The sequence below is a fragment of the Crassostrea angulata genome, chromosome 1 (assembly GCF_025612915.1).
Source record: "Crassostrea angulata isolate pt1a10 chromosome 1, ASM2561291v2, whole genome shotgun sequence".
In the NCBI taxonomy this organism is placed as follows: Eukaryota; Metazoa; Mollusca; class Bivalvia; order Ostreida; family Ostreidae; genus Magallana; species Magallana angulata.
This window is the reverse complement of record NC_069111.1, coordinates 44,058,454-44,082,019: the sequence shown is the minus strand read 5'-3', so window position 1 is coordinate 44,082,019 and position 23,566 is coordinate 44,058,454. Positions and strand designations below refer to the sequence as shown.

At 32.5% G+C, this 23,566-nt stretch overlaps 1 protein-coding gene across 5 annotated transcripts in view; it reads left to right on the top strand.

Annotated features, from left to right (window-relative positions):
- LOC128186578 (uncharacterized) overlaps positions 1–23,566 on the top strand; it is a 59,616-nt gene that overhangs the window by 32,474 nt on the left and 3,576 nt on the right. For 3 of the 5 annotated variants that reach the window (XM_052856436.1, XM_052856583.1, XM_052856508.1), the window contains exons 30-39: positions 1,978–2,103; positions 3,591–3,719; positions 3,843–3,980; positions 11,859–11,978; positions 13,096–13,353; positions 13,449–13,706; positions 14,284–14,406; positions 14,761–15,015; positions 15,362–15,493; positions 17,292–17,421. In XM_052856436.1, the coding sequence (XP_052712396.1) occupies positions 1,978–2,103; positions 3,591–3,719; positions 3,843–3,980; positions 11,859–11,978; positions 13,096–13,353; positions 13,449–13,706; positions 14,284–14,406; positions 14,761–15,015; positions 15,362–15,492 (1,538 nt within the window). In that variant the 3' untranslated portion in view covers position 15,493; positions 17,292–17,421. Of the gene's footprint in view, positions 1–1,977; positions 2,104–3,590; positions 3,720–3,842; positions 3,981–11,858; positions 11,979–13,095; positions 13,354–13,448; positions 13,707–14,283; positions 14,407–14,760; positions 15,016–15,361; positions 15,494–17,291; positions 17,422–17,914; positions 17,939–18,046; positions 18,142–18,291; positions 18,354–18,554; positions 18,725–18,882; positions 18,986–19,240; positions 19,258–23,566 lie in introns of those variants that run through there. The other 2 variants (XM_052856737.1, XM_052856659.1) reach the window with 2 other exon arrangements.

Genomic DNA, 23,566 nt, shown 5'->3' with positions numbered 1-23,566 from the left:
TGCAGTGATTGTGACGTCACAATTAACCCCATGAAAGTCCAATCAGGTTAACTACAATGAATTTATAGATTCTTTATAGGTTTTTCAATCCTCAATCTCAAAGTATCTCAAAGTATTTTTTCATCCTAAAAATGTTATTCATTCTAAACTTTATAAATGAAATGAAATATAAAGAAATTTGTAGATGGTACTCATGTATTTTACAAAGTTATTGCAATTTTTGCCACAATGAATACAACGTATACAAGTTGAGATCAAATTAGAAAATAAAGTTTGTACCGGTGCAACGGAGGCTCGAACCCCATCATTTCTAGGTCTCTGTGTCTACTAGGCCAAGCAGTTCGTCGAAAGTCCTGGCGTAAGACTATTTATATTTGTCTATATAAAAGGCATATTTATGGTACGGATTTAAGAGAATTCGGATAATTCAGAGTTATCGAACATTACTGAGGATCAGAGTTCGTTAACTTGCAAATTTTATGTTTAGGAAAAAAAATAGGATAAAGTTATTAATTGATACGCGGGTGATAATTCTTAGTAACTACATCTATCGCCGAAATACTTCATGGCAGACAAAAATAAGACAAAAACAAAAACACCCCCAAAGAAATCCGGCATATTTAGAATGTAGCGATAAATAATACAATGTACATGGCAAATTCTGTATCACATCCCATATCAACCCGAGACTCTAATATCAGCCAGAGGGCCTATGGCTGATGATATGAAATGTGAGACAGATTTTGACATATATTGTTGTTTTTATTATATATTTGAATTTAGAAAGTAATATTTTTCCACGATAGTTTTGACTTCAGATATGCAAAGAAAAGAAAAAGAGAATAAGGTCCGAGGTAATCCTAATTTTTATAGTACAAAGGTGGTCTGGAAATGTGCAATAAACGGTGTGATGAAGGCTGAAATAAAGGTGATGATACGGGGTATGTGATAAAGGCGAGTGCCACTGTTCATAAAATATTTGTTTTTATAAATAGATTATTCGTTGTACAATGATAGACTGGGTACAACAAAAAGTCTTCTTATAAAAAGAAATATTTTTCAACGGCAGACGCCTGTGATTTTTTTTTCTTGCGATAATAGTAAACACTTATACATTAGAATAGGCATATTGAAGGCAAGGAAGTAACTCCGTAATACACGTATGGCTATGCTCAAAGTCGCTAAAAAATTCCACCAATGTAAGAGTGCGAAAAAACACCATGGCATCATTTCTCCACAAGACCTTTGTCGGTGACCAAGGCTTAAGACGCACTAAAGTCTGTAATAGATCATCGCCAACGTCATTATCTTACGACAGCTTTTGTGAATAGCCCCTTAACGTAAACGTACTTTTGTCGAAAGTTCAAGGTGTAATTGTAGACGTACGAATTTTTGTGAATAGGTCTCCGGGGTTACTCCGTTCTGGAATGTTCTATTCATTAAAACCAAAATCGCACATTGGCCCATTTTTTTAATTCGGCATTTTTTAAATCTTAATTTCTATGTATACTCTAAATAAGTTCCCGGTAAATATATACAATATTTACGTAATCATTTAATATTCTTGCATTGCAAGTTTAAACAAACTCGCACTGACTTCGATCCGCAAAAACGTGTACACCACTTTGCTCTCATTTTTTTAACTTTCGGGCTAGTTTATCGAAAATGAAAATAGGTTTTTAAATAATTTTTTTAATTAATACTTTTAGCAAAAGTCAATTATAGTTAGGGACATCATCTCACACGTGTTGAAATACCGAAGGTGTTAGCAGTTATTCTGGTGAAGGCCTTTTATAGTACTTAATCTATAAGTATAAATTATTATTTTCATACCTCAGTATGCTCAAATAGTTGTGACACAATCGTTTTATCTTTTGAAATTACAATATTTTTCTTCACATATTATACCATATAATGCTTGTTATCAAACTTATTACAAAATGTATTTCAAATACCATTTTTAATATGTTTTTACAGATATTGATGAATGTTCGGATTTAACATTAAACGAATGTCCCGATGATACTGATTGTCAAAATCTCCATGGAAACTACACTTGTAATTGCAAGTCAGGATTTCAAAAAAATGCTTCCGATTGTGAGGGTAGGTAACTAATAAGCCATTCATATTCTTAGTATGTAACTGCGTTGTGGAAACGAAATTGAACCGGATTGACACTGTTAATTAATTCAGTACACAGAAATGTAATATATAGAATGTATCCAATTATTCGTGAGGAAATACACAATGCACGTGATAGAACTCCATCTGTTGTGTTTTAAATACATCTCATGGTAGTGCTATCTTTCACTTTCAAAAAAGTAGGTCAATGACCTACTTTTTAAGATAATGGCCATCGAATATTTTTTGAAAATTTAAGATTAGTCCCTAAAAATGATAACAATTTTCTTAATTGTGAAAATAATACAAATTGCTTTACTCTTTTAAAAATGAAATACAGTTAATGAATGGCAATGACATTAGACAGACAAAAAGCATTAAGTTTTCATTCACAATCTTCATAAATATTCCAGTCCGAATTTCCTCTTTCAGGTTTTTGAAATGCCTACCCTTTTTTGATTCAATTTTTCAAAAAACTGAATGAAGATAAGACTCAAACATTTATAGCATTAAACTAGGTATATTAACCTTACTCTGCAGGCATAAAAGTTGTATGAGGTCAATGATAAAAATTTTGAGATACTGTTTTTAATCATTTTTAAGCAATTTCAATATTTTTGTAGCGTGTGCCATTCGAATATCTAAACAAAAAAGTGAGATCAAACCAACAGAGAAAATATTCAAAACTATGTTGACTAACAGATGAAATCTTAATTTTGAATATAACAGTAATACAAAAAATATTTCAGTGAAAAACAAAATCTAAAAAGTTAATTCCGAATTCCCTCTGTTTTGCCAAAAGTCCAACTTTGTTTGAGCCTAATTCTATAATAGTAAAAATATCGAATGGTTTGTCAATAAAAATTCATTTCATGAATACTTTTAGTGTTTAGAACAAATTGGACTCATGACAATGAACTTTATAACAATCCGAATTTGAGAACTCAAACCCTGAGTAAATAACGTCCTTAAGGTACTATATTGATTTTAATTTTAGTAAAAGTTACTTATAATACATTTTAATCGAATGAATATTAGAGATTGCATTACTCCTCGAAGCAGCATTAACTATTATTTATATTGTTTACTTATATATAAAAGGCTGGGTGTACTTGTGTTTAATGTATACATGTATATACATTATACATATTTTTAGTAAACTTACCGTGCAAGTTCGGTTATAATGTTATTATTCTTGTTCAAATAGATTTAATCCTTATATCCTTAAAGCAGTTTAGTTGCAAAACAATTACATCGATATCTTGTCATGCAAACATATTAAAATTAGTCGATCTTTCAAGACTATTCCGTTTGAAATATCACATTTGCAGAGGATTGTAAGCCCCCCATTAAGCATAATGTATATATAATGTAAACATAATAAAAGGCAAACTTGGTATGCATTAATCTTATTTATTTTTATCAAAATCAAATTAATAATCACTTGTCCAATTTTACTTATGTTGTAGATGTAGATGAATGCTTGAGCGGTATATCTGATTGTCAACACATTTGCATAAACACTGTCGGGGGATTTAACTGTGAATGTGAATTTGGATATGCATTACATGACATCGACAGAAAAACATGTGAAAAGGGTATCGGTCTTTATCAAATCATCATGTTACATTAATATATTGATTAATACGTTGAAAGTGCTGTTTTCTGTAGGAACAGTGGATTTAAAACAAATAATAAACCTTTTTAATTTATGATTCTAGTCGTCAACATATGTGCTCTGTTCCCTGAATTGAACTGCAGCTATGGATGTCGGCTAGAAAAAAAGTCCAATGTTAGTAAAGGATATTGTTTTTGCGAATCTGGATTTAGGATTGACTTCGATAATAGCTCTTGCGAAGGTTGGTAATTAAAATGATAATAAAAAAAAACATGCATAATCTTATGTGTTTGTGCGCGAATATACACTAGTCTTGGTCGTGTCCGAATCAAATCATGCTTTGGTGCACATGGATATACATTATTCCGGGGCGGAGGTGGACCTCAAATATAGTGAATTTCCCTGTGCTTTATGTATATCTTAATCGTTCGCTATGGGCTGGTATATGTCAATTTAAGAGTTATTGCAATGGTTGTGCTTATCATATGTATATATCTTTGCAATGTGTATTGTTCCGTTCGTTTAACTGTATTTCACCTGTATCTCAAACGACTGTGTATTGAGCGACCAGTGCGTTAAATTCCGTTCGTCATCAAAAACAAGATTTTTGTCTTGCATAGATGGCGGAGTGGTTAGAGCGGTGGCCTCTCACTGCTAGGAGATAGGGTTCCATAGGTATTGACTTCAAGCCCTTGCCAAGGCGCTAAATTCCGTTCGTCATCAAAAACAAGATTTTTGTCTTGCATATATATATATATATAATCTTTACGTTTGCATTGGAAATCTTTTGCGAAGTTAATTTTCCTGTAAACGCACTTAGCCTTGTCACAAACACGAACGTGATCAATAGTTTTAAATAGTATTTATTATTGTAAGATAAAATGAAAACATTATTGTTTAATCAAATATTCGTTAATAAAAAGATTTATGCCGACAAAATTTCTTGCACTATATTTTTTGTCGCCGAAGCGACTTAACTAACATGTTAATATGGCTGTTCAATCAATGTTATTTATCACTTATGAGGTTTGTTACTAACTGGCTACAGAAATATATCGGGTTGATCAATCTTAAAGATGGCAAGGCGAAGTCAGTAACAAATCTAATAAGTGTTTTGTTTTCCCGAGGACTATCAAGTGTCACATTGAGATCAACGCAAACCCATGCATACAAGTTGCCTAACTTACGTCCAGACCCAAGATATATACAAAAAAGGGGGCATTCAAAAACATGTTACATAGTAATAAAACATGTGGTGCTGAATGCAACCATGGCCCCCTATTATACACACATATGGAAAATAAATATCTACACAAAACACAAGATAGGGGGCTGAAGGACTAGAACTATTATGTAACACATGTACAAAAAAACATGACAGACCCCCTACTGTAGACACATCAGTAAAAACAAGCATCCAAAAAAACTGCCTGTCCACAAAAAAGGTGGGTAGAAACCAAACAACTAGGCCAAAATTACAAATATAAATACTATCTAAGGAGGTAGAAGGGGTGGACGGTGGGTACAAATTTCACTGCACAGCAATTGCGTGGCTTCTTGTTCAAAATAAACAGATCAATAAGAGACAAGTGACAAATTGAACACAAAGTACAAATTAAGGGTTAGGGTAAACATAGACTTCAGGAGATTACATAAAGTATGGAATAGTGTAAAGTGAGATAAACAAAGAAATAAACACAGCACGTCACATAAAAGTTATTATTTACAATAGTCACTAATTTATGTTCCTTAGCTTTTATGTTCTAGCCAAGGAGACTGAGCTTGTTTTTTGCTTAAGCAGGCATAAAACAGAACACATGTGTAAGAATGAAAATTGTCATTTATTTAGTAAATGACGAAAAGATATATACAAAATAGGGGGCATTCAAAAACATGTTACAAAGTAATAAAACGTGGTGCTAAATGCAACCATGGCCCCCTATTATACACACATATGGAAAATAAATATCTACACAAAACACAAGATAGGGGCCGAAGGACTAGAAATATAATGTAACACATGTACAAAAAATACATGACAGACCCCTTACTGTAGACACATCAGTAAAAACAAGCATCCAAAAAAAACTGCCTGCCCACATAAATTGTAGGTAAAACCCAAAAAAACTAGGCCTCCAAACCATCCACCACTCCAAATATTTTAAGAACTTGCAGCATGCGGTTTCTGTATTAAATAATATGAAGTTTCGAAATAAGTAGGCGAAGCGTCGGCCAATGACGGCCATATTGCAGAAAAATAATTCTCACAGAATAAAGATTGATGGAAAGCTAAAAGCAAAACTTTATGATAAGCGCAATGACTTCAATTTTTCTTTAGTCAATGTTCCTTACTTATGTAGCAATATACCTTCAACACCTGCTGCGGATGGTGTTTTTGTCTTTCAGTTAATTCGATACATAAGGGTATGCTCTTCGTATGAACAGATTCTACCCAGATAGCATGACTACGTTGGGCCAACGTTGGTAATTGGTTGTACCGTTGGTCAATGGTTGGCGTTGGGCACACAATGTTAGCCCAACGTTGGGCCAACATTATAACACATCTTTCATAGCACATTGATTGCTTTGTTGGCATGACAACGTCGGGCCAACGTTGGGCCAACATAAGTAAAACATGTGATCTCTATTTGTTGATAATGCACAGTTGGCCCAACGTTGGGCCAACATCTTACCATGCCATGAATTTCGACTAAGTGTTTGTTGGTGTAACAAGGTTGAGCCAACGTTGGGCCAACATAAGTAAAACATGTGATCTCTATTTGTTGATAATGCACAGTTGGCCCAACGTTGGGCCAACATCTTACCATGCCATGAATTTCGACTAAGTGTTTGTTGGTGTAACAAGGTTGAGCCAACGTTGGGCCAACATAAATAAAACATATGATCTATATTTGTTGGTAATGCGCAGTTGGCCCAACGTTGGGCCAACATAATAACATGCCACGAATTTCGACTAAGTGTTTGTTGGTGTAACAAGGTTGAGCCAACGTTGGGCCAACATAAATAAAACATATGATCTATATTTGTTGGTAATGCACAGTTGGCCCAACGTTGGGCTAACATAATAACATGCCACAAATTTCGACTAAGTGTCTGTTGGTGTAACAATGCTGAGCCAACGTTGGGCCAACACCAGTAAAACATATGATCTATATTTGTTGGTGATGCGCAGTTGGCCCGACGTTGGGCCAACATCTTAACATTCCATGAATTCTAACTAAATGTTTGTTGGCGTAACATTGAATTTGTTGGGCCATGGGTGGGCCAACGAAGATAAAACATGTGATCTCATTTAATTGTTGGTAATGCGCAGTTGGGCCAACTTTGGGTCATTATTTTTACATGCTACGAATTATGACAGAGTTAAAACAAACAAACAGATAACATTAACACAACCACAAAAATTTAAGGTAAAGGTGAGTAAATAATGTGATTTGCTCTGTTTATTTTGATTGCAATTATAAGGAATTTATAGTGTCTTAATTATGTTTTAACACATGAAAATGTTAATTAAAAAGTTTGTATGTATAACTAGTTAAGTTTAATCTATTTCTCTTACTTTGGAATACATAACATGATACATTGTATGCATATAGATCTCAGTAATTTGGGTTGAAAAATAGTTAATACAGCAAAACTCGAATATAACGAACACGGATATAGCGAATTTACGGCTATAACGAATTATTATTCATGTCCCGGCAAATTTCTTATATAAACCTATAGAAAATTGATGTATATAACGAACACGGCTATAACGAATATACGGCTATAACGAAGTAATTTTTAGACCCCCGCTGGCAAAATTTTAACGTATTTTATCATTTTTATAACGAATTGTTTTCATTTCAAATTTCATTGAAGAAACATGCAATTTTAAGATACATATATAAAATACTCAAATTCAAATAGTATACGGGTTTTTTTTAAATTGAAATGAAATGGTTATATTGACATTTTTTTAGAAAACTGTTAGCCGGAAAAACCCTTAATTATTTTATAACGAATTCGCTATAATATTTTTTACGAATTCGTTATAAACGTATAGAGAATTACGGCTATAACGAAGTTTTTTCTATGGTCCCTTGAAATTCGTTATAAACGAGTTTTGCTGTGTATATGTTATTAATATAAAAAGTTTTAAACTGTCAAGCCTTGGCCCAACGTTGGTTCGTTGTTAGATTTTAAACCCGACAATGAATCTTTTTTTTATTTTTTGAGAAATTTAGTGGAGCATTGTAAATTGTATTGGGCTTAATTATTTAAAACTGTTGGGTCATAGATGTTGGCCATTGTTGCTCTGTTGAAGGATGTTTATTGTTCATATAAATCTGATGAGCTGTATGTACACCTGTAGCTGGAGCGCCTATTGCATAACGAATCTTAAAGTGTCGAAATTAAGAGGCAGACGGAGCTCCTTTACTGCCCAAGTATCTAGGTCAGTGCTACTCACAGCATGGGACTGGCCAGTTTCCTTGGAGATCGGTTATCTGATATAACCAGGATGGTCAAAACTGCTACTTTTTATTTCGAATATATTGCAACCGAATATATTGCAACCGTTGTGCGTGTACACCTATAGGAAATAGTGCTTTTTCTACTCTACGAATTATACATTAGAAGATTGGGGATATATATGCTACAAAAAGTAAGTACATGATGATTTATTACATTATCTTATGTAAGTAATAGTTTTCTTTCAAGAAATCGAATGCTTGTGCAATGTTTCTTTATATTATATAATGTTTGAATTGTCAATGTTAAATTAAAAAAATATAGAAGCATTAATTCATAATCATATTATACATTTCTTTACAGTATAACAGATAACGTTAATTCATATTGCACAATAAAAATAACAACTAAAATTACATTTTCAGCCACAGTAAGAAAAAAACAGACTGCATGTGTGCCTCTGCAACAGATGTAGAGATAGGGAATTTTCAAAGACCGTGAAGGTGAAGGGAAAAAAGGGAAGAAAGAAAAAAAGCAACGAAGTAACCCAAGCCACTGAACATGCTGAAGCCAGTGACCCGGACAGTGATCAGACCCAACAGTTCGATTGTTACTAAGGAATTTACATAGACAAAGAAATATGCTAGCGATTCTTTTTAATTCTAAAAGGTGTTTAAATGTATTGTACATTTTTACTAAGAAAAAATAAAATCTGTATATAATGTTTTCGTTGCATAGAATATTTGAACCCCTGCATCTTAATAGCCAAACAGCAAACAGGAATTAATTGAACAAGAGTGTTGAATTTAAATTGGGATTACATTGAATGAGTGCCGACAAGCTACGTTTAGCCATTGAAAGTTTGATCGTTGTCACTACGTTAGCCCTCACCTGTTTACTAGGATGGACCAACGTTGACAGAGGACGTTGGGCCGATGTAATTTTCCTCGTAATCTTTACGTTGGGCCAACGTTGACCCTCAGTTGTTCATTAAGTTGGACCAATGTTGGCAGGCTACGTTGGGCCAATGTAATTTTGCTCATCGGCCCTACGTTGGTCCAACATGTTGGACCAACGTAGGCCCAACATGTTGGACGAACGTAGGGCCGATGAGCAAAATTACGTTGGCCCAACGTAGTCTGCCAACGTTGGTACAACGTAATGAACAACTAAGGGCCAACGTTGGCCCAACGTAGTCATGCTATCTGGGTAATGCTAGGCAAGCTACTGACAGACAAGTTGATAAAACAGGACTATTTCGAGTCTCGTTTAAAGTCTCCTGGGTCGCATGCTGACTGACGTTTTTCATACTAATTTATCACCTAACGGACTAGGACAGTGCTCAAGTAGGACTTAACGAGGCCGGGTCTAATTTGTTCTGCCCTAGATTTTTGAATGAAAATTTCTACATGAATTTCTACCGATATAATTATTATTTTCAGATAAAAGAATAAGACATTTACCACACCGTTTGTTTAGGGTGTCATCTCAAAGTTTGTTAATTCTTAACATAGGACCCTATGGGATTTTGCTTTAAATGTATAAATTTTGCACATTTTTTACATTTTTTTTTAAACTTCTGCCCTAGGGATTTCTTTTTCTGTTCTACGTATTAAAGTTATTGCTAAAAGGCATAAAAAAGTCAAATAAAAAAAACCTTTTACCTCCTGGTTTGTTCCAGGGGTCTTATCAAAGTTGATTTTTGTATGCCCAATTTCCCAGATTTGTCAAATAATGGCTATTTTTTATTTGCCAAAGGCGGATATGGTGATCTTTATAGTGTTATTAAAACATTCAGACATATTTAAGTAATAAATAAATATATAACATCACATATTAAGGGTCATGAATATAAAATACATGGTTATTGTCTTGAAATATATGAATTAAGCTATAATTAGACGGGTGAAAACGTGACTGAGGGTTAGGCTTGCTGAACCCTCTTCACGTTTTCGACCCGAGCCCAAATTTAGCTTAAACTTCGAGATATTTATGTTTATTCCGCAATATAACATCAATTTTACGCATCAAACGAGCTATTTTCAACAAATTTCTCCGAATATCTGCAGTTGAAACTATCACGCCATGGCGTCAACCAAGCAAAAAGATGACGTCACAATACAAATGAAACGCTGCGCGAAAGCGCGCGTACTCGTTCTGTACTCGGTCTCGTTAAGTACATTCTTAGACTTAAGTCCGTAACTAGAAGAGTGCTTAGCGAGGACAATTTACCCAAAACCTAGGCCGCCCATAGAGGTGGCTTAAGTTTATCCTAAGTTTGTTTTACACAAATTTAGAAGTTTATTTGTCAATTATTTTAATTCAGCATGTAAATACAGTGTATTTATAACATAATTTATCAAAATTACTATCTTGATATTTACCAATATCAGAGCTTTAGTTTTATTGATATAAACATTAGCAATGATCGTAATAAGCTGAAATATTTTCAATATAGTATGCAAGTGGGCTGCTGAATAGGTTGTAAACACGTAATGGTCAATTTACAAGACGTACTTGTGACTATTTATGTAAACTCACAAACAATGAGAACTTATGAAATGAACTTTTGAAGACAAAAACCCTCAGTGATTTTTGAAAATGACGAAAACCTCAATTCAATGAAGAAATTATACTCAGAGTAAGGAAATTGTCTTATTGGTGAAGTAAGATGTTGAGCAAACGATAAAATAAATCCACTATATTATTCTATCAAGTTTTAACGGCATCGCGATATTACACTGTACACCACAGGCAGCCTTTGAGAACGACTAGTGAATATACATCAAAACAAAGAAGTAACAACAATAGACTGAATGCTTTGCCTGAGATCCATTGCTTTGATCTTTTTAAAAATTTTAGGTACATATGTTTACAATCATGCCACTTTGAATTGTTGTGGCTGTACATTTACTTCTACCCCATCTAATATCAAAATATACCAAGCACTAATATCTATAAATAAACATGATATCAGCCTAAGAATGCTAATAATTTATTACCAATACATTCGAATTCGGTAAAAGAAATGAACAATTCGTTTTTCTTGTCTAACCTAATCATGCTTTAGCTAATAAAGACATTTCTAAGTTTGCTTTATGTTACGGTATAAGACACTTAAGTATGACTTATGTAGGTCCTAAGATTCCGCCTTCTTAAGTCCTTCTTATGGCCCTACCTAAGTAAAAAAAAACTTAGCATGCTTTATGTTACGAGCCCCTGATCATACTTCTATCTTTTTAGAGGTCCGTGTTGCTCTGCTTTGAATTTGTATTTCGTTTTATGGGTTTTGAGATGGTTGAAAGTTTGTTATTTTCATTTTTTATTCACTAAACAAATATAGAGATATATGAGGCAGTCACGTGTTATGTTAAAACCAATGAAAGTGTGACATTTCGGTCGAGGGAACACAAAATGGTTTTTAAACGATGATACACAAATATTTGATTGGTGTGTTAAAAGTCCGATTACATCCAAAATTAAGCATTAAATGCTTAAAATGAAACACTAAAGAAACGCTTAAATACTTGTATTGTCATGTCTAAATGAACAAAATAATTATGTTCTTACGTCGTTGTTGATATATCTATATAAACTTGTTTTACAGTTGTGTTATATTGAAGTAAACATTGCATATTTATAGATATAAATGAATGTGAAGATTCAAGCACATGTCAACAGAATTGTACAAACACAAAAGGCTCGTTTGGATGCTCTTGTACCATTGGATACGTATTGACAAATGATGGGAAATCATGCAAAGGTATATATATATATATATATATATATATATATATATATATATATATATATATATATATATATATATATATATATATATATATATATATATATATATATATATATATGTATGTATGTACTGTAGAATCATCAAATTTCGTGGGGGCCAATTTTCGTGGATTTATTAAATTTTACAGGTTTGTGGGGACGTAATTTCGTGTATTCTCTAAAACCTACAAAGGAAATTTGATTTATTACCCTAATTTATAAATTCGTGAAGGATGCTAATTCGTGGATGAGAGGTACCCACGAATTCCACGAAAATTGAGCCACCACGAAATCTAATGATTCCACAGTATGTATGTATGTATTCTTAATCGTAAGTAATTAATGGATATCGTTTTCATATTAATCGAAAATGATACTATAATTTATTCAGGTTGCTGTTTCCGTCACTGTTTCGAGAATTTTAACTAAAATACACATCCCTTTTAATGAAGTAGATTTAAAAACGATGTAAGGGGAAAAAATTCAAGTTTTTGTCATTGAGACTTCATTTATTTTCCTCGAAGAAATTTATATGAGCAAAAAAACAATTTTTACGGAGATTTTGTGATGGAAAATGTTTACATCTGTTCGCCTTTAGGAAAAACTAAAAACAGCTCGCACAATTTTTCAACGTTACCATACGGGTCCTTTTTATTTGTTTACTATGCAAAATCCACGAAAACTAAATTTTGGACAGTGTATTGAAAGAGTTTTAGTAATGATCGAGATGTTGAGCAAAAAGTGATGGAAGCAGAAAGTAGACACAGAGTAAAGCAATACCCGTTTAAATTGTTATGATAAAGAAGAATGACGAATCCGTTTTCAGTATTTTAACAGCAAAAACTCCGTTGGTGGATGATGAATAATTCAAAGTGGCGTTGCAAATAAATTGTAAAGTCCCTGTTACTGCGTTTTATAAACTGTTTCTGCAGTGGTCTTTTCTTCTTCTTTTTTGGGGGGGGGGGGGGGTGTTTTTTTTTTGCTCAGTGAAAGGATTAATTTAAATATACGCAAAAAGTTCTCAAATTCATACAAAAAGTTTTAGCCGAAATATGAACATATCCTCAAAATTTCTTGTTTCTGTGTTCCAGAATGTGTCGATGGTTTGTACGGAGAAAATTGTAAAGAACAATGTAAATGTGGCGAAGGCTCGGAAAGGTGTGACCATATAAGTGGATGTGTGTGTAAATCTGGTTGGACAGGACAATTTTGTGATACAGACATTAATGAATGCAATAACACTGAAAGTCCATGTAACAACACCTTTGAAGAATGCATTAATTATGAAGGTTTTTTTCAATGTGTTTGCAAAGAAGGTTTCGAACGAAGACCAAACAGCAGCTGTAAAGGTTAATTCATGTAGCTCAGCAAAGATCTTTTGTTATATTTAGCAATTTCTATTTAATCGAATAATATATTTTTTATTTTTATATTGAACTTTTAGAATGTGCTTTGAACACCTTTGGTAGAAATTGTTCAAAACAGTGTTCGTGTGATTTCACAAACACTCAGTCATGTGACACGAAAAATGGAACTTGTTACTGCAAAGAGGGATGGCACGGTGTTGATTGTACAGAAGCCGTTCTCAGGTGTGCTAACACAACCATCTGTGGTCCAAACGCTAAATGCTCGGAGAGGAACGAGTCATACGTATGTAATTGCGACGTTGGATATAAAAAGGATGCTACTGGGTCTTGTTCCGGTGGGTGCATGCACGATTTTATTCACAAGCAAACACTATATTACAATTCAAATCTTGAATGTTGTGCATGCGAACATATTTTGAGAATTTCCTTTGTTTATAATTTTATTTTAAATATCATATCCATAGATGTCTAGCAGATGTTAAGTTAGCAGTGTGCTCTATTTGTCATATTGTGAATATGTATTTTTTTAAATGTCCGTGTCTACTTCTGGTCATACAAAAGACAGACCTGTTGCGTGGTTAGGATGATCAGAAGGCTACAACCAAAATTTACAAATCAATCATTTTCTTTGTGTATATGCTACTGATGGAAAAGGAAAATGCGTTGATATTCATTATTCATATTGATTTATTCTTAGGTCCCTAATAAGGGATTAATTATCAAGAAAAAAAGGCATTTATACTTACGAATGATGTTCAATTTTGAATTGAAATCAAATGACTTAAATGGCCCATGGGCCTCATGTTTATGTGGCTTTTGGAACAGTATGTACGCAGGCAATCCGTGTTTTACTGTAGATATTTTTTATGACTGATATTTTTCTACTTATTTTTTTTTATACATTTTTTTCAGATATCGACGAATGTTCACTCAAGACTGATAATTGTGACTCGAATGCCGTCTGTGCTAATACGGAAGGCAATTTCACGTGCTCTTGTAAAACTGGATTTAGTGGTGACGGTCATTTTTGCGCAGGTTTGTATTGCATCCTTGGTAAAATTTTATAAGAAAAATTACTTTCATACAGTAAAACAAAAGGATGGATGTGCAAAAGTTGTTTTGCACATTGTTATTTAATGATGCATAGATGTCAATAAAAAAATAATTTATATGTTGCTTATATAATACTGTAAAGATCTATTTCTAATATAATGGTGTTAAGAAATAAATAACCAATGAATCTTCACTGTATCTATGATAATATCTTACACGAAGAAATCAAAAGTCACGTTGCTCTTAAGCTTATGTAACACAAAACATCTACATACCAACAGTCTTAACCTCGAAGTACATAATGCAAAATACTTACGGATGATGAATAACTTTTAGCATGTAACAGTACACATTATGGTGTTGACTGCGCCAATCGGTGCACATGTATTGAGGATAATACAATAGACTGTAATGACGTCACCGGCCAGTGTGTTTGCAAGACAACATGGAATGGAACAAACTGTGCCGTAGATGTCGATGAATGTGATATAGGGACACATGACTGCAACTCTACCCTAGAGATTTGTCAAAACCGTGATAACGGATGGCATTGTAACTGTCGATATGGGTCATCAAATGGAGTCTGCAATGGTATAAACGTTCTATCATTTTTATTAAACAAGATCGGCTTTAATTTAGTGCAAATATGTATCTTGCCAATTGAGTGTGAAGCTGAATTTTTATGTGAGGTCAATATGTAATGTCAATTTTGTTAATAGTATAAAAATTTAAAGCATAATTTACTTATTTTAGGAATTTGTTTATTTTGAAAAACTATATTATGTTTCCAAAAAATAAAATTACATTTTACGTACAATCATATTATAAGATGTACAAATTTTTGGCTGAATCTCCAGACATAGATAGAATGAAGCATGTCATGAATAGTGATCTAAATAAATGGACGTAAAAACGATGTTTTTTTTTCTTTCAACAGACATGACCAAAACAACAGTTACACAGAGTGCAGATGAAAGTACACAGACAATAGTCCAAAGCACGGTTGAATCATCACAAAGTACTGAAGCTAGTCCAGCAACCACAGGAGGAAGTGAGAGCACTACTTAAGGTAGAGAAAAAACAACTATGATTGAGTAGACTAGAGATTATAAAAATCCCTATCAGGAAATTACATAATATCCTGAACAAGGTGTCAGACTGACAATTCACAAGGCTGAATACGCTACATTCACACTTTTTGATCTACTGAAAGCATGTACAGTATACACAGAAACTACTTCGCTGAGCTTTCTGTGAAGTAAAACTTCACAGACATTTTGAAGTCTTGATCAGTTATCTGCTTTATTTTGAAAAAAAAAATCATTATGCTGGAGAATGTCTTCTTTGCATTATTAAGAAAATTGTCCCAACATAAATACTAGAATTGACATTTCATTAAATTAAACTCATTGTAAAAAAAAAGTAAATATAAAGTCACTTAAACCTTAATATTAGAAAATTATTTTTGGACGTTTTAAGTAATTAAAGTTGCTATATTTTGTATGCTTACATGTATTGGTGTCTCATCGTTTAATACATGTGCGGATCTTGGGAGGGGTTGGTTCTAGAAAAACTTCAAATTTCTTAAACTGACACAGTACAATTATCCAAAATAGGTATAAGCCACCCCTCCTCACTAAAACATTGATTTTCCCTGTCCCCTCCCCTAAAAAATAAATATGACCGCGCATGTAATATTGAACTTTAAGAAATATAAGCCCATTTTTCTCTTGTAAGCAATAGTATAGAATCAAAGCAAATCCAGATTTTGGTCTCAAATAGTGGTCAGTGGGTAGGTACAGTTCTGTTTAATGGCATACAGTGTAGTACAATGGAGTAAAGTGGGGTACAGAGGGTCTGTACAGTAGAGGTACAGTGGATTTACAGTACAGTAGTTATAAAGCATATGTCGGACAATGTTGGTCAATTTTCGGGAATATCATTGGATTTTTAATTCAGTAGTGTTTGGACCAAACACATGTTTACAATTTTCCAAGAGGTTGTTTTATCCTGAACGAAGACAAAGACAGCTTGACTCCATGTACAAAATATAAATTGTTCCTAATGATGTTGAAAAGAGTAAAATTCTTAGGGTTGCCCAAAACAAATTGCGCATACTTATCATTATATATAAATCTGGACGATATGTTGATTTGGGGCATATTTTGAATTATGAGCTTTTCCATTACATGTGATGATATTATAGTGGTTAGATTTATTTGCAATAAATGCGTTAAAGGAAAGGAGAGGCATACGCTTCTGATACTAATGTCTTTAAAGCCTAAAATACCCATTTCTACACATTAATGCAGAAAATATTCCTCTCTTTATATATCTTTTTAAGTATTTTGTATCGGTCCATATAGTGTAATAAAAACAGGAATGTTGAGGAACAAGAAGGATAAATAAAATCTCGAGCAAAGAATTTTTCAGTAAATACACCTAAATACGATAAAACAAAGAAAATTAACAATTTAGTAAGGGGTGGGACAGCTTCTATTTGCATTTGTTGAAGTGTTCCAATATCATTTCTCTGATACATATTTGTATAATATAATACGCACACATTTTATTCCTCTAAAAAGCTTTGAAATTAAATTATGAAATCTGACTGTTGGCCATTTTTAAACGCTATTTTGACCTTAACAACGCCTTTTTTGTAAAAGACTTTTACCTATAGAGAAAGCTTAAGAAGTTCATAATTTCAAAACTAAAATCAATATTTACAATTTATATCACTATATATATTACTTGATATAAATATTTTGGCAAATTAAGGGAAATGATGTACAGAAATATTAAAAGTTCGTGATACATGTAATATCAATAAAGCAAGTCGGAACATTATTGTTTGTTTCGTTTTATAGACATGACCACAACAACAATGACAGAGAATACGTATGAAAGTACCAAGACAACAGTCCAAAGCTCTGTCAAATCATCACAGAGTACTGAAGCTAGTCCACCAACCACAGGAGGAAGTGAAAGCACTACTAACGGTTGAAAAAAATGTCTTTTGTTTTAATGGGGCACATTTACGACCATTTTATTTTTTCCAATTTTTAACAAAATTACTTTGATCATGAATTATAGGCACACATTATTCTGAAATTTAATAAACAGATATTAAAAGTTTCGTTTACTTTATTTATATTACTGGATATAAGAGATTTTGTCTTATAAATTAAATGAAGTATAGCAACGTTAAAAGTTTGTTATTGTTTATTTCGTTTTATAGACATGACCATAACAACAGCTACAGAGAGTACATATGAGAGTACCCAGACAACAGTCCAAAGCACGGTTGAATCATCACAAAGTACTGAAGCTAGTCCAACAACCACAGGAGGAAGTGAAAGCCCTACTAATGGTAGATAAAAGCACTTGTGATTGCATGTTTTTGGAAAACAGATAGTTTTTTTCTTCTTTTTGATAGATCGTTTAATAACCATGATTTCGTTAGTATGTTTTTTTTTGTCTTCTGTTTTAGAAAAAGTAACCACATATATTCCTCGTGAGTATAATCTTATATAAGGACACATCACACATATTTTTTTTAAAGAATGATTTAATCATATATGGGTTTTTTTTCCAAACTGTTTATTTCTGTTTATTTTTACAGAAACTACTGAGATTAAACTAAGGGTAGTTGCGACTTTTGGAGAGAACATATCACTTATAAACTATGGCCGTGTCGTGCGAAACATGGAATCATCTGTAAGTTAAGTGCACATTATTGATGTTGAAAACGGTATATATATATATATATATATATATATATATATATATATATATATATATATATATATATATATATATATATATATATATATATATATTTATCATTTATTTATTTATTTATTGCAGCTCACTTTTTTCTACAAAGGCCGAATTGCTGGATTCATCAAAATACTCATTCTTGCAATAAGGTATTTTATTAAGTGATTGTTTCTGCAAAGTTTAGCGTTCCAACAATTCTATAGACTATATATGGTGAAATTTGACACTAAAATAATTTGTCTTTTAAAAATATGGAAAAAACACCTGAAAACTGTTTAAAACTGTTTAGAAACATGATAAAAAAATGTTGTTCAATCCAAATAAGTAAATGCAATTGATTCTTTATTCAGGAGAGGAAGTACAATTGTTGAACATGAAGTTATCGCGAAAAAAACCGAAAAGGCAAATCAAGATCTTGTGGCGTCCATGTTTATTTTGTCTAAAACCAACATTGAGTATGATACTGAGAACCTTACAACTATATCTGTATCAGTAAAAGATGGCACTGGAAAGCAACTAGGCATGTTTTATAGCAGTAATCTTTATACGACGAATATGTTCGAAAATTAAGTTAACTATTTGAGTATTGCAAATGGTATATGATTCAGATATTAAGCAGGTTTTCTTACTAAGACACGTATTTGATAAACTTAAATATTGAACTAAATTTACTTACAGTTATCACCAATGCTTCTTCAAAATGCGAAGTGTATGTAATTAGTTATCCATGCAAAGAACATGAGAAATGTGAGGAAGACAACAGTAAAGCTTATTGCCGCAAGTTAGTTTTTCATAACAATTATTATCATAGTAAAAGTAAAACCGTACATGTATCTCTCTCTCTCTCTCTCTCTCTCTCTCTCTCTCTCTCTCTCTCTCTCTCTCTCTCTCTCTCTCTGTAGCATATGTGTTTGAATAATTGAATATTGTGAATTAGATAATAATCAAGCATACAATATTTTATAAAGCATAACCCTGTATTGAGTACTTTGAATAATTGTTAATATTTTTTTTTTAATTTTTGCTCTATTTTTAGAGAAATGACGGATTCGAGTAAGTAGTTTCTTTTAGATACAACAATTTATTCAAAATTGCAATTATCTACATCTAACAATGAATATTTGCATATAATTTATTTTTTGTGATTGTATTATTGTCATGCCTGTCCTGTTAACTTGACATAAACATGTAAATAGTTTTGAAATAATTTTGTTTTCAGACTAAACTCTATGCAAACATACGCTTGTCATAGAATGATTTGTCATAAAATGCTTTTCTGATCACATTTTGTCCGTTGTCCGTTCTTCCGTCCGTCCGTCTATCCGATCGTCTGTAAACTTTTTACATTTTGAACTTCTCTAAAACCGCTTGGCCAATTCTAACAAAATTTGGCTCAAAGCATCCTTATGGGAAGGCAAATATGAATTGCAGAATAAAAGGTCTGTTTGCATTTAAAGCGGAAAAATCCTCGGAATTGTTAAAAAAAAAAAAGGGGGGGTGCATTTTTAAAAATCTTTTTCTCAAAAACTATTCCGTCAAATTCAACATAATTTAGCATAAATCCTCCTTATGGACAGGAAGATATAAATTGCAAAAATTAAGGGCTAATTTTATTTCAAATCTGAGTTATCACGAAAATAATGATCAAGGAAAGGCGTGTTTCAATCAATTTATAACTTTAGGTTCGTCAAAAACGAGGTTCTCTTGTAAAAGCAGCCATGTTGGACGTATGATAAACGGGTCGGTCTGACAACGATGAATTTGTTTCTTGTGCATTAGTTCGCGTGCAAAGAGAACCTTTGAACCATTCAAGATACATTGGTGCCGATTTTGTGAAGTAAATTAAGGTTAATTATTTCAATGCGTTGAAAGTTTTCACTTTTGATGCTGGTGTTATAGCATTTTTGATTATCGTTTCATTTTCGTTATTTGCAATGTGACCCGGAGAACTATTGCCTGTATTTTGTATTTTTTAGGTATCAAATCAAACATTAACTTGGGTAAACTTCGGTAAATCAAACAGTTGACTCTTTACTTGCGCAAAAAAGCAAAAAAAATGAAGTATTAACAACATAAATACAAATCATTATATTGGTTATTCGGTATGATCTTTTTGCGTAATGGTTGAAAAATGCAATGTGTTTTGTTGAGATGCTCAGCATTTGCTCGAGTCTATTCAGTTCAAACAGAGTTTTATATCGCCGACGGAAATATATATATATATATATATATATATATATATATATATATATATATATATATATATATAAAATCCAAAATGAGTAAAGTTTTGAATCGGCTTTCTGTTATTTTTTAGTGAGTTTTGAATCGGCTTTCTCTTATTTTTTATTATATATATATAGAAGCAGAATATATATAGCAGAATTGTGAGCTCTGTAGCTTCCTTATAATTCTACTGTTGACGCTGAAATTGTGTTGATCAATAGAAATGTCTCGTCAAACGTTAGATATTTGAACAAACAAATTAAAAGGATGATATGTTGTAACTTTGCTATAACTTTTTTCTGCGGCCCCCTCCTTATAAGATCAATTTTACATCAATTACATCAATTTTGATAGTTTTTCAGTCCCAAGTAAAAAACGACACGGTTAAAACAGTGTCCATGGTTCTGGCACATTTCTGTTAAGTAATTAAGGCAATATCGCTTTTTTCAGAGAAAAAATTTCAGTGGAAAATCATCCTGGTTTGTAGCCATTTGTTGTTTTTGAATAAAAATGAATGCAATGGGTGCGCCTTAGTAAAATATAATGATATGACAGTCAATACATTGATTATAATATCTCTTTAACATATCACCTGACAACATTTTTCAATCAAGTGAGTAAGGTTATAAAAGGTCACGCGAGTCATTTTGTAATGGGGAGAGACCAATGAAATTTATTTTTGAATGTTTTCAATTTGAGGGATCGAACGCATTGAGGTACAGTTTTCTTCTTTCAAATATAGACATTTTTAGATAAAATACAGTAATAACTAGACACGATCTCGTTGCGAGCAACGAGGAGGTCTTCCGTGCGATTTTTTGAAGGTAATATGACCTTGACTTTGATATTTGACCCTTTATCTCCTTATTGGGGCAACAAAAAAAATTGATGGTTGAATTTAATTAGGAACATCATTCTCAGCATTTTATTCTATATTGATTTTCCAAATAATGTTTTTTAAAATATTTGTTCTGTTTGAGGTATGATATCAAAGTTTGGTACTTCTGGCCCCTTAAAACCCATTAAAACCCCTTAATACGGAACACATGATAAAATAATTATAATATGTTGTTAAATAAATGTGAGATGAACATTTTTGCTTCCTAAACATATAACAAAACATTTTTCAGTAAAGTGCTATGGAAGAAAGACTTTAGAGCCCTTTTGGTCCCTAAATTGAAGGGCCAGCCCCTTTTCTTGGCATCATACGAAAGTTCTTTTGATATTAAATATATTTTGTTCAACAAGTGTTTAGAAATTCTTTGCCGTTTTTGAGCTATCTGGGATATGACGTTCTAGGGGCCGACCCCGAATCTCCTTATTGGGGCCAGATAACGAACATTTTATGATTGAATATTGTTTAAAACATCATTCTAAACATCTTTTATTCTATATTGCTTTTCAAAATATTTGTCCTTTTTGAGATATATTCGATCGAAGTTTTGGACTTTTGGCCCCTTAAAACCCCTAATTACGTAACGCATAATAAAAAATTTATAATGTATAGTTTAATTAGTAAAAGATGAACATTTTTGCTTCTTAAACATATGACAAAATATTTCTCAGTAAAGTGCTATGGAAGACAGACTTTAGAGCCCTTTTGGCCCCTAAATTGAAGGGCCAGCCCCTTTTTCTTGGCATCATACAAAAGTTCTTTTGATATTAAACATATTTTGTACAACAAGTGTTTAGAAATTCTTTGCCGTTTTTGAGCTATCTGGAATATGATATTTAAGGGGCTGACCCCTAATCTCCTTATTGGGGCCAGATAACGAAACTTTTATGCTTGAATATTGTTTAAAACATCATTCTAAGCATCTTTTATTCTATATTGCTTTTTAAAATATTTGTCCTTTTTGAGATATATTCGATCGAAATTGTGGACCTTTGGCCCCTTAAAACCCCTAATTACGTAACGCATAATAAAATTTTGATAATGTATAGTTTTATTAGTAAAAGATGACCATTTTTGCTTCTTAAACATATTACAAAACATTTCTCAGTAAAGTGCTATGGAAGAAAGACTTTAGAGCCCTTTTGGCCCCTAAATTGAAGGGCCAGCCCCTTTTTCTTGGCATCATACGAAAGTTCTTTTGATATTAAACATATTTTGTTCAACAAGTGTTTAGAAATTCTTTGCCGTTTAAGAGCTATCTGGGAAAGGACATTTTAGGGGCCGACCCCTAATCTCCTTATTGGGGCCAGATAACGAACATTTTATGATTGAATATTGTTTAAAACATCATTCTAAACATCTTTTATTCTATATTGCTTTTCAAAATATTTGTCCTTTTTGAGATATATTCGATTGAAGTTTTGGATTTTTGGCCCCTAAAACCCCTAATTACGCAACGCATAATAAAAAATTTATAATGTATAGTTTTATTAGTATAAAGATGAACATTTTTGCTTCTTAAACATATTACAAAATATTTCTCAGTAAAGTGCTTTGGGAGAAAGACTTTAGAGCCCTTTTGGCCCCTTATTTAAGGGACCAGCCCCTTTTTCTTGTTATCAAACGGAAGATCCTGTAAATATAAATTTTATTTGCTCTATATGTTATGGTAAAATATTTTCAGGAAAGGAGATAAAGAACGAAAACCATTAAAAATTACGTCGTTTTTTTAAACTCGATTTTCGGGTCCAGGCGAGCTTCGACGCCTTAGAAGCCAGACAACCACAAATGCCTTTAAACACATCTACAATCTTTTGTCTACAATCCCTGAAAATTTAAATTCAATATCTTTTTTCGTTTAGGAGGAGATAGCAGGACAAAATGACCCTCTAAAAATCACTAAAACGTCAATATCTCCCGAACGGAAATGACGTCATTAAAATAAAAAATTATATATAAGGTTTATATCAATATCTACAAGATCTGAAATTTTCACGAAAATCGGTCAAGTCGTTTTCAAAAAATCGCTTGTACAAAAAAGCGTAAGAAAAAAAAAAAATAATAAAAGGGAAAAAGAAACAAAGCAATAACAATAAGGTCTTCCGTTGGAAACGGAAGACCTTAATTATGATATTTTTTAAAAATACAATAACTAGTAAGTAGTTGAGGAAGAAAATGTACCTATGTTCTCATACATTTTGATCACTTTATAAAGTGGGCGGAAGGGAACGAAAATAAAGG